At 29.8% G+C, this 12,037-nt stretch overlaps 1 protein-coding gene across 1 annotated transcript in view; it reads right to left on the bottom strand.

Moving 5' to 3' along the window:
- Positions 1–1,851: 1,851 nt before the first annotated feature.
- LOC122851928 (alpha-2Db adrenergic receptor) overlaps positions 1,852–12,037 on the bottom strand; it is a 98,989-nt gene continuing 88,803 nt past the window's right edge. The window contains exon 3 of the mRNA XM_044151439.1: positions 1,852–2,567. Within this exon, the coding sequence (XP_044007374.1) occupies positions 1,956–2,567 (612 nt within the window). The 3' untranslated portion in view covers positions 1,852–1,955. The remainder of the gene's footprint in view (positions 2,568–12,037) is intronic.

Here is a 12,037-nt window from a genome sequence, read left to right as displayed (position 1 = left end):
TGAAAAATTAACATTTTTTTTTACTAAATGACATGCTTAGTAAAAAAAAAAAAGCAAAATGTAAATTTTTTGTTTGTAAATGGAGAGAGTCGGTAGTTGTTTTTTTTTTTTTTTTTTTTGTTGCTACGTGTACTGACCGGGATTTGAACCTACGACTCTACCTAAACCTATTTATCCTATCTTTTAAAAGACAGCGCCTTATCTCCTAAGCTATCGCGTGTTTACGTTAAAGTGGAAAATTTTTGTCTATATTAAGATAGACCTCCAATAACGACGGAAATAAAACTTTTTATTGATGAATTAGTAACATTAAAGAATTAACACGGAAATAAAAATTTGCACGTTAAAAATATTAAAAAGTCGTTTTAAATCAATTTGTTGGAATATTTGAAATCGTTTCGGCAAAAAACTCATGTAAGAATGAATTGAAAATTCTTTTATTTTATTTCGAAATTTAGGGCTAAGGAATAAATGAGGATGGGTAATAACAGTATTCAGATAGATTAACCAACATTAATTCCTTAGCCACATCTTTTCCTTAGTTACTATTTTTTCTTAGGATTTTCATTTATTTAAAAAATAAAATGCATGTAATTTTATTTGTTATAAGCAAAAATGTCCAAGGAAAAGCAGTAGCTGAGGAAAAGATGTAGCTAAGGAATTGAGGTTGCCAAAGAGTTATGTTTTAAGGAAATAATGTTGCTTAAAATATAATTTTTTGGCAACCTCAATTCCTATTTACATCTTTTTTTTCTATGATTTTCTTGACATATTTTTTTATGAATGAAATACATGTAAATTTATTTTTTAAAAATACAAATGTCCAAGGAAAAGCAGTAGCTAAGGAAAAGATGTAGCTGAGGAATTGAGGATGCCAAAGAGTTATGTTTTAAGGAAATAATGTTGCTTAAAATATAATTCTATGGCAACCTCAATTCCTTAGCTACATCGTTTCCTTAGCTACTGCTTTTCTTTTGACATTTCTATTCATTAATAATAAATTTATATGTATTTTATTTATAAAATAAATAAAATGTCCAAGGAAAATCAGTAGTTAAAGAAAAGACGAATTACTTTCTCACGCACACATGTTTCTTACCAGGCTTTCGAGAAATTAGACAACCCCAATTTTTTATACAATAAAAAAATGTAAAATCTACCTCTTAAATTTGTTAATTTCTATAAACTTATTTTTCCAATATACTTTACAGTTTTTAGATGTAAAATTTGCATTTTATTTTTGTGTCTTTTTTTTTTTTCTGAATTACAATTGAAAGCTGCAGAATTTACTAAAAAAATATCTAAAATCGTTAATGATTATTTTTTTTGTTTTTTTCACCGCATTCATTTGTAAAATTCGCATTTTTCAAAGATATAATTTAAATTCATTTTAAGTAAAACAAAAAAAATCAATTTTTAACATTTTTATCATTAAATTTCACCCAATAAGAATGTAAAATTTACAAAAAAAAATGTTTATTCAGTTTTGTTTTTAAAAAATAAAAATCTCACCAAAGAAAATGTAAATTTTTAAATAAATTGTGTCGGATTCCTCAATCGCAAAAAAAAATGCGAAATTTACAAATTATTTTTCTCCGCGTAATAGTCACTTTATACCAACAATGAACAGTGCATCACCTTTTTTTAAAAAAATTACTTTCACTGAATTCATAATCAAAATTTCTTGGATAAAAATCATCAACTCCATATTTTCTAGGAAGTATTCTATCAATAGTTGTTTTTGGGGTGGTTAGAGGATTGGTTTCCGGAGGAATTGTATGGTGCATAGTTCATCGGATTTCAGGTTTAATTAATTAGAAAATAAATTTACTCTATAATATACAATTATTCGAAATTGTTAAAAATGACATTTTATTTTTTTTTTCTTCATATTTGAGTCAGTTCTGATATACCATTCATAATACGATCATAAATTTTTGGCGACAAGCTCTGTACTATTTGTAAAGTATTCTTCGGAATGCCCGGCGAAAGTCTTTATTAAATACTGTATAAATGACAGGATTGAGTGCAGAGTTGATATACCCGAGCCAAAAAGCAATGACAAACGCCTGCGCAGGTATTGTGAGACTTGGTATCAGAGGTTTAATAATATAAAGAAAAAAAAATGGAAGCCAGCACGCAATAAAACTCCCCATTATTAAACCAAGAATAAGGGTAGCACGTTTTTCTTTCTTACGCGCGATCCTCCGTTTTTCACGCTCTGGATCACGAGGTTTTACTGGTTTTATTTCGATTGGCGTACTTATGTCACATTTACCCACTATACCAACATTATTGCTTGGATCACGTTTGATTTTTTCAACTGCTTTGCGACCAAATATTGGACGACACAAACGTAATTTAAGAGGCTTGACGACTGCACACCTGGATACAACACCACTGTCTGATGAAGATGGATCAAATTCTGATACCATGTCAATATCAATTCCGAGACTCGGTGCTCGGCATCGTGCTGGTACAATGTTGAAATTTGACTCGTCTTCCCCACCATTGAGTGATAGAGTTGCTTTTATGTTTGACTTCTGCAAGACCAATGGTACGTCCACCTGAATACGTAAACATATTTTTTTTAAGATTCTTGAATTTCATGAAACGAGACCAATGGCACGCCTTCAACGCGCACGTTGGAATTTCTTTGTGATATTACAATTTTGTTGAAAATATTTCCTTTTAATAATTTCTAATCATTTTTTTGAAGTGAAACTTCTTCAGAATAGGTGGTGAGAGAAAAAAAAAAAAACAAAAGACGGATGCAACGAATATAACGCTATGACGGTAGGAAATTATTAATTTTTTTGATAGTATCTTTAACTTTTTTTTTTTTATTGTTCAATTATTCTCAAATACAACGAGATATATCACACAAGAAGTATATTGTAAATTCCCCAGGTAGGAGTAAACGATTGTGCCAGGCCTGGCACAAGCTTGTGCACAAGGCTCACATGCTTGTGTCTAGCTTGTGCTACAAGCTTGTGCCAAGGTTGTTAAGTGATTGGAAATGTGCCTATGTTACAAGCTTGATGACAAGCCTTGTGCCAAGGCTCGTGTCCCAGCCTCGTGTCAAGACTCGTATTCCAGCCTTGTGCCGAGGCTTGTGCCTCGGGCTTGACTCAAGCTTCCAAAAACAATTTAAAAAAAAATATAAATAAATTATTATGGTTAATCTATTATTATTGTTAATTTAATAATTCCGACATTGTCATTTTTTAATTCAGACAATTCTATTAAACGATAATAATTAAACGAAAAACTAGGGACGCGACGCAGGATCGATCCGGGGCCTCTCACGTGGAAGTCCAATGCACTATCATGTCGACCATCGGGGTATTGATGAAAGTGGTCGTCAAAATTTTTCATAAAAATAAATTCTATTGAAACTGAAAACACAGTCCTTGCGAATGCCTCACACAATAGTCAAAGGCTGATAATTTTTATTTGAAATTTATATTAAATTTACATATCTAATTACTATAATTTTTTTTTTTTTGAGTTAAATATAAGCATAAGTCAAGTCTCGTGTCGGGCTTGGTGAAACAATGGGCACCAGCTTGAAACAAGGCTGTATTACGAGGCTCGTGTGAGGGCGGGAAAAATCAAGGGGACAGTCTTGTGTCTAGCCTGGATTAACAAGGCTTGTCTAGTGACTGGAAAAACAGGCTTGACACAACCTTGAAATTTTTAATCTTGTGTGAGGCTTGGGACTAACGATTAACACAGGCTTGGTACAAGCCTGGACTAATAAGACTTGTGCAATGACTGTAAATACAGGCTTGACACGAGCTTGGAATTTTTAACCTTGTGTGAAGCTTGAAATTAACGATTGACACATGCTTGTTACAAGCCTGGACTAACAAGTCTTGTGCAATGACTATAAATACAGGCTCGACACAATCTTGGAAATTTCAACCTTGTTTAAGGCTTGGAATTACCGATTGACACAGACTTGGTACAAGCCTAGACTAGCAAGTCTTGTGCAATGACTGTAAATACAGGCTTAATACGAGCTTGGAATTTTTAACCTTGTGTAAGCCTTGGAATTAACGATTGTCACAGGCTTGGTACAAGCCTGGAATAACAAGTCTTGTGCAATGACTGTAAATACAAGCTTGACACGAGCTTGGAATTTTTAACCTTGTGTGAGGCTTGGAATTAACGATTGTCACAGGCTTGGTACAAGCCTGGAATAACAAGTCTTGTGCAATGACTGTAAATACAAGCTTGACACGAGCTTGGAATTTTTAACCTTGTGTGAGGCTGGGAAATAACAATCGACACAGGCTTGGTACAAGCCTAGATTAACAAGTCTTGTGCAATGACTGGAAAAATTCTCTGTGCCAAGCTAGGTTCTAGTCCACCAAGGCTAGGAAACACAAGCTTGTAACAAGCCTGGCACGGCCGTTCACCCTTGTGGGATCCTACCTGGGTCTTAGGTCCGATGACTAATACCAATCAGAGTAATACTGACATCGATAAATTTTCAACTCTGGTTGAGAAAGAAGCACTTGAAGCTGAAGTTGTTAAAGGTAAAGACGAATAAACTGGAATATATCAAATATTGTTGAAACGTGTTGTTAGTGGTGTAACATCAAGTAATTATATAAAGCCGAGGATATGTTGAAAAATAAGAATCGTAATATTTCATCAAAACAAATAAAGTATGGTTAATGTTGAAATATACAAAAAGTTGAAATCGAGATTGAGTACAGAAATTTTAGTAGAGAAATTAATAACATGAACACTGCCCTGATGGAACTTCTAAATGCCACATATCATCCACAAGTTATCCTGTGGATAAATATGCATCCAGAACGTATTTGCAAGATATCTTTGTATCCAAAAAAAAGGCTAAGGATTTAAAATTCGTCCAGAGGATATCCAGAGTTGATTCCCAGGTAGAAATTGAGCATCCATTTGACGTCGATTCGAAGTCGAATTTCGAGCTCGGAGCTCACTCCGACGTCCGTACGTATGTCGGTTGGACTTCGAAACGTTACGCTAAAATAGCTCGGACGGACGTCGGAATTCGAGCTCGGATCGAGGTCGAAAAACGCTCGATTCGACGTCGATCCAGAGGGAGCTCTAACATAATTCTGTAAGTGAGATTGAGGGCAAGAGGTTCTCATTAAAAACTTTCATAGTAAGGTGATTAACTAATTAACGTTAATATAATAATTAATTTATGAATTTGTTGTCCGATTGATTCTTTTATCCGTCTATTATTATTGAATATTTGATGAATAGCTGTAATTCACTGTTATTGCAAAGGAATTTCGTTATTTATTGATTTATTTATATTAATTTTTTAGTTAGTGTTTGAATTTAATAAAAATAAATTTTATTAATTTTATTTGTCAAATGAATAAATAAAATAACAAAGGACATCAGCAGCTAAGGGAATAATGTGGCTACGGAATTGATGTTGCCAAAGAAATTATGTTTTTTGCAACATTAATTCCTTAGCTACATCTTTTCTTTAGCTACTGCTTTTCCTTGGACATTTTTATTTATTTTATAAATAAAATACATGTAAATTCTTTTTTAAAAAATAAAAATGTCCGAAAGGAAAAGCAAAAGCTGAAGAAAGAATGTAGCTGAGGAATTGAGATTGCCAAAAAATTATATTTTAAACAACGTTATTTCTTTCGAACATAATTCATTGGCAACCTCAATTCCTTAGCTACATCTTTTCCTTAGCTACTGCTTTTCCTTGGACATTTTTATTTATTTTATGAATAAAATACATGTAAATTTTTTTTTTTAAATTACAAATGTCCAAACGGAAAAGCAGTAGCTGAAGTAAGAATTGAGGTGAGTTAAAAAATTATATTTTAAGCAACATTATTTCCTTCAAACATAATTATTTGGCAACCTCAATTCCTTAGCTACATCTTTTCCTTAGCGACTGCTTTTCCTTGGACATTTTTATTTATTTTATAAATAAAATACATGTGAATTTTTTTTGGAAAAATACAAATGTCCGAAAGGAAAAGCAGTAGCCAAGGAAAGAATGTAGCTGAGGAATTGAGATTGCCAAAAATTTATATTTGAACAACGTTATTTCATTCAAACGTAAATGTTTTGGAACCTTGATTACTTAGCTACATCTTTTCCTTAGCTACTGCTTTTCCTTGGAAATTTTTATTTATTTTATAAATAAAATACATGTAAATTTTTTTTTTTAAATTACAAATGTCCAAACGGAAAAGCAGTAGCTGAAGTAAGAGTTTGAGGGAGTTGCCAAAATTATATTTTAAGCAACATTATTTCCTTCAAACATAATTATTTGGCAACCTCAATTCCTTAGCTACATCTTTTCCTTAGCGACTGCTTTTCCTTGGACATTTTTATTTATTTTATAAATAAAATACATGTAAATTTTTTTTTGAAAAATACAAATGTCCGAAAGGAAAAGCAGTAGCCAAGGAAAGAATGTAGCTGAGGAATTGAGATTGCCAAAAATTTATATTTAAACAACGTTATTTCATTCAAACATAATTGTTTTGGAACCTCAATTACTTAGCTACATCTTTTCCTTAGCTACTGCTTTTCCTTGGAAATTTTTATTTATTTTATAAATAAAATACATATAAATTTATTTTTTAAAAATACGAATGTCTAAAGAAAAGCAGTAGCTGGAGAAAGAATGTAGCTAAGGAATTGAGGTTGCCAAAAGATCATATTTTAAGCAACATTATTTTCTTCAAACATAATTATTTGGCAACCTCAATTCCTTAGCTACATCTTTTTCTTAGCTACTGCTTTTCCTTGGACATTTTTATTTATTTTAGAAATAAAATGCATGTAAATTTTTTTTTAAAAAATACAAATGTCCAAAAGGAAAAGCAGAATCTAAAGAAAGAATGTAGCTGAGGAATTGAGATTGCCAAAAAATTATATTTTGAACAACGTTATTTCCTTCAAACATAATTCATTGGCAACCTCAATTCCTTAGCTACATCTTCTCCTTAGCTACTGCTTTTCCTTGGACATTTTTATTTATTTTAGAAATAAAATGCATGTAAATTTTTTTTTAAAAAATACAAATGTCCAAAAGGAAAAGCAGAATCTAAAGAAATAATGTAGCTAAGGAATTGAGGTTGCCAAAAAATCATATTTTAAGCAACATTATTTTCTTCAAACATAATTATTTGGCAACCTCAATTCCTTAGCTACATCTTTTCCTTAGCTACTGCTTTTCCTTGGACATTTTTATTTATTTTATGAATAAAATACATGTAAATTTTTTTTTTTAAATTACAGATGTAGAAACGGAAAAGCAGTAGGAGAAGAATAGAATGAGGTTGCCAAAAAATTATATTTTAAGCAACATTATTTCCTTCAAACATAATTATTTGGCAACCTCAATTCCTTAGCTACATCTTTTCCTTAGCGACTGCTTTTCCTTGGACATTTTTATTTATTTTATAAATAAAATACATGTAAATTTTTTTTTGAAAAATACAAATGTCCGAAAGGAAAAGCAGTAGCCAAGGAAAGAATGTAGCTGAGGAATTGAGATTGCCAAAAATTTATATTTAAACAACGTTATTTCATTCAAACATAATTGTTTTGGAACCTCAATTACTTAGCTACATCTTTTCCTTAGCTACTGCTTTTCCTTGGAAATTTTTATTTATTTTATAAATAAAATACATGTAAATTTATTTTTTAAAAATACGAATGTCTAAAAGGAACAGCAGTAGCTGAAGAAATAATGTAGCTAAGGAATTGAGGTTGCCAAAAAATCATATTTTAAGCAACATTATTTTCTTCAAACATAATTATTTGGCAACCTCAATTCCTTAGCTACATCTTTTCCTGAGCTACTGCTTTTCCTTGGACATTTTTATTTATTTTATGAATAAAATACATGTAAATTTTTTTTTTTAAATTACAAATGTAGAAACGGAAAAGCAGTAGCTGAAGTAAGAATGTAGCTAAGGAATTGAGGTTGCCAAAAAATTATATTTTAAGCAACATTATTTCCTTCAAACATAATTATTTGGCAACCTCAATTCCTTAGCTACATCTTTTCCTTAGCGACTGCTTTTCCTTGGACATTTTTATTTATTTTATAAATAAAATACATGTAAATTTTTTTTTGAAAAATACAAATGTCCGAAAGGAAAAGCAGTAGCCAAGGAAAGAATGTAGCTGAGGAATTGAGATTGCCAAAAATTTATATTTAAACAACGTTATTTCATTCAAACATAATTGTTTTGGAACCTTAATTACTTAGCTACATCTTTTCCTTAGCTACTGCTTTTCCTTGGAAATTTTTATTTATTTTATAAATAAAATACATGTAAATTTTTTTTTTTAAATTACAAATGTCCAAACGGAAAAGCAGTAGCTGAAGTAAGAATGTAGCTAAGGAATTGAGGTTGCCAAAAAATTATATTTTAAGCAACATTATTTCCTTCAAACATAATTATTTGGCAACCTCAATTCCTTAGCTACATCTTTTCCTTAGCGACTGCTTTTCCTTGGACATTTTTATTTATTTTATAAATAAAATACATGTAAATTTTTTTTTGAAAAATACAAATGTCCGAAAGGAAAAGCAGTAGCCAAGGAAAGAATGTAGCTGAGGAATTGAGATTGCCAAAAATTTATATTTAAACAACGTTATTTCATTCAAACATAATTGTTTTGGAACCTCAATTACTTAGCTACATCTTTTCCTTAGCTACTGCTTTTCCTTGGAAATTTTTATTTATTTTATAAATAAAATACATATAAATTTATTTTTTAAAAATACGAATGTCTAAAAGGAAAAGCAGTAGCTGGAGAAAGAATGTAGCTAAGGAATTGAGGTTGCCAAAAGATCATATTTTAAGCAACATTATTTTCTTCAAACATAATTATTTGGCAACCTCAATTCCTTAGCTACATCTTTTCCTTAGCGACTGCTTTTCCTTGGACATTTTTATTTATTTTATAAGTAAAATACATGTAAATTTCTTTTGAAAAATACAAATGTCCGAAAGGAAAAGCAGTAGCCAAGGAAAGCATGTAGCTGAGGAATTGAGATTGCCAAAAAATTATATTTAAACAACGTTATTTCATTTAAACATAATTGTTTTGGAACCTCAATTACTTAGCTACATCTTTTCCTTAGCTACTGCTTTTCCTTGAAAATTTTTATTTATTTTATAAATAAAATACATGTAAATTTTTTTTTGAAAAATACAAATGTCCGAAAGGAAAAGCAGTAGCCAAGGAAAGAATGTAGCTGAGGAATTGAGATTGCCAAAAATTTATATTTAAACAACGTTATTTCATTCAAACATAATTGTTTTGGAACCTTAATTACTTAGCTACATCTTTTCCTTAGCTACTGCTTTTCCTTGGAAATTTTTATTTATTTTATAAATAAAATACATGTAAATTTTTTTTTTTAAATTACAAATGTCCAAACGGAAAAGCAGTAGCTGAAGTAAGAATGTAGCTAAGGAATTGAGGTTGCCAAAAAATTATATTTTAAGCAACATTATTTCCTTCAAACATAATTATTTGGCAACCTCAATTTCTTAGCTACATCTTTTTCTTAGCTACTGCTTTTCCTTGGACATTTTTATTTATTTTAGAAATAAAATGCATGTAAATTTTTTTTTAAAAAATACAAATGTCCAAAAGGAAAAGCAGAATCTAAAGAAAGAATGTAGCTGAGGAATTGAGATTGCCAAAAAATTATATTTTGAACAACGTTATTTCCTTCAAACATAATTCATTGGCAACCTCAATTCCTTAGCTACATCTTTTTCTTAGCTACTCCTTTTCCTTGGACATTTTTATTTATTTTATGAATAAAATACATGTAAATTTTTTTTTTTAAATTACAAATGTCCAAACGGAAAAACAGTAGCTGAAGAAAGAATGTAGCTAAGGAATTGAGGTTGCCAAAAAATCATATTTTAAGCAACATTATTTTCTTCAAACATAATTATTTGGCAACCTCAATTCCTTAGCTACATCTTTTCCTTAGCTACTGCTTTTCCTTGGGCATTTTTATTTATTTTATGAATAAAATACATGTAAATTTTTTTTTTTAAATTACAAATGTCCAAACGGTAAAACAGTAGCTGAAGAAAGAATGTAGCTAAGGAATTGAGGTTTTCAAAAAATTATATTTTAAGCAACATTATTTCCTTTAAACATAATTATTTGGCAACCTCAATTCCTTAGCTACATCTTTTCTTTAGCTACTGCTTTTCCTTGGAAATTTTTATTTATTTTATAAATAAAATACATGTAAATTTATTTTTTAAAAATACGAATGTCTAAAAGGAAAAGCAGTAGCTGAAGAAATAATGTAGCTAAGGAATTGAGGTTGCCAAAAAATCATATTTTAAGCAACATTATTTTCTTCAAACATAATTATTTGGCAACCTCAATTCCTTAGCTACATCTTTTCCTTAGCTACTGCTTTTCCTTGGACATTTTTATTTGTTTTATGAATAAAATACATGTAAATTTTTTTTTTTAAATTACAAATGTCCAAACCGAAAAGCACTAGCTGAAGTAAGAATGTAGCTAAGGAATTGAGGTTGCCAAAAAATTATATTTTAAGCAACATTATTCCCTTCAAACATAATTATTTGGCAACCTCAATTCCTTAGCTACATCTTTTCCTTAGCTACTGCTTTTCCTTGGACATTTTTATTTATTTTATGAATAAAATACATGTAAATTTTTTTTTTTAAATTACAAATGTCCAAACGGAAAAGCAGTAGCTGAAGTAAGAATGTAGCTAAGGAATTGAGGTTGCCAAAAAATTATATTTTAAGCATCATTATTTCCTTCAAACATAATTATTTGGCAACCTCAATTCCTTAGCTACATCTTTTCCTTAGCTACTGCTTTTCCTTGCACATTTTTATTTATTTTATAAATAAAATACATGTAAATTTTTTTTTTTGAATACAAATGTCCAAAAGGAAAAGCAGTAGCTAAAGAAACAATGCAGCTAAGGAATTGAGATTGCCAAAAAATTATATTTTAAACAACGTTATTTCCTTCATACTCTTTCGTCTTGGTATCAATATTATTAATAAATAATAAATAAATAAATATTTAGTGAATTCAAGGGCATATAAAATACCGAGTAAGCAATTAAATTTTTTCCCTCTTATTTTTCAAATTATTTTTATATTATTTTTGCAAAATCAACATTTTACCTTTTTTCTCACAACATCATGTTTTTTATTTTTAATTCTTTTTGCAAACCGTAGTTCAAAGTCACCTTAGCTACTCGATATTTTACATCCGTTGACGTTACAAATAATTCTCTAAGTAAAATATTAAACGCTGACTATCGTGGGACCGGTAAAATATAATTGGTCAAGATGTTCCCACTTTTAATCATCCCTTTTTTTTAATTTAATTTTTATGGGAATTATTATTTTAGAATTTAAGGAGCTTCACTCTTGCGACAACTTTTGTTTGGACAATATCTAAATTAATTATTATATTTAAAATTTTATAAATCAAATCAAATTAAATAAATAATAAAATCAATTGAACTTTTACGTTTCTAATAAATAAAACTTTAAAAGTGAATTTGAATTAAATAATCTTTGTGTTTAAATTATTATCTTTCCGTTTATCAATTGACTGTTCCCAATACTATAAAATTATTGACTGTGACATTTCTACGGGGTGTTGTTTTCTGTGCTTCCAGTTTATTTCACCGTTTGGATTATTCGAGACTACCAACATCAACAGGCGACCATCCAGATTGACACGCTCTCAACAACAATTGTTTCGGATTATTCTTACATCAAGGTACATCTACAATCATACACATTCCCTCCTAACCCGTTACCCTGTAGGGAATAACAAAATAAGAGGATTTTTTAATATTAACGTGAAATACCAAGTTGATTTGTTTTAATTATTCTATGATTTTTTGCCTATTTAATTTTGGTTTTACATATTCTTTTTTTTTTTGTTATTTCGTAGTTTAATTTTAATTTTCCAACTTGGTACGTAACAATACATAATTTTTTGGCAA

This window comes from Aphidius gifuensis, linkage group LG3 (genome assembly GCF_014905175.1).
Source record: "Aphidius gifuensis isolate YNYX2018 linkage group LG3, ASM1490517v1, whole genome shotgun sequence".
NCBI classification, from domain to species: Eukaryota; Metazoa; Arthropoda; class Insecta; order Hymenoptera; family Braconidae; genus Aphidius; species Aphidius gifuensis.
This window is presented reverse-complemented; position numbering and strand designations above follow the sequence as displayed.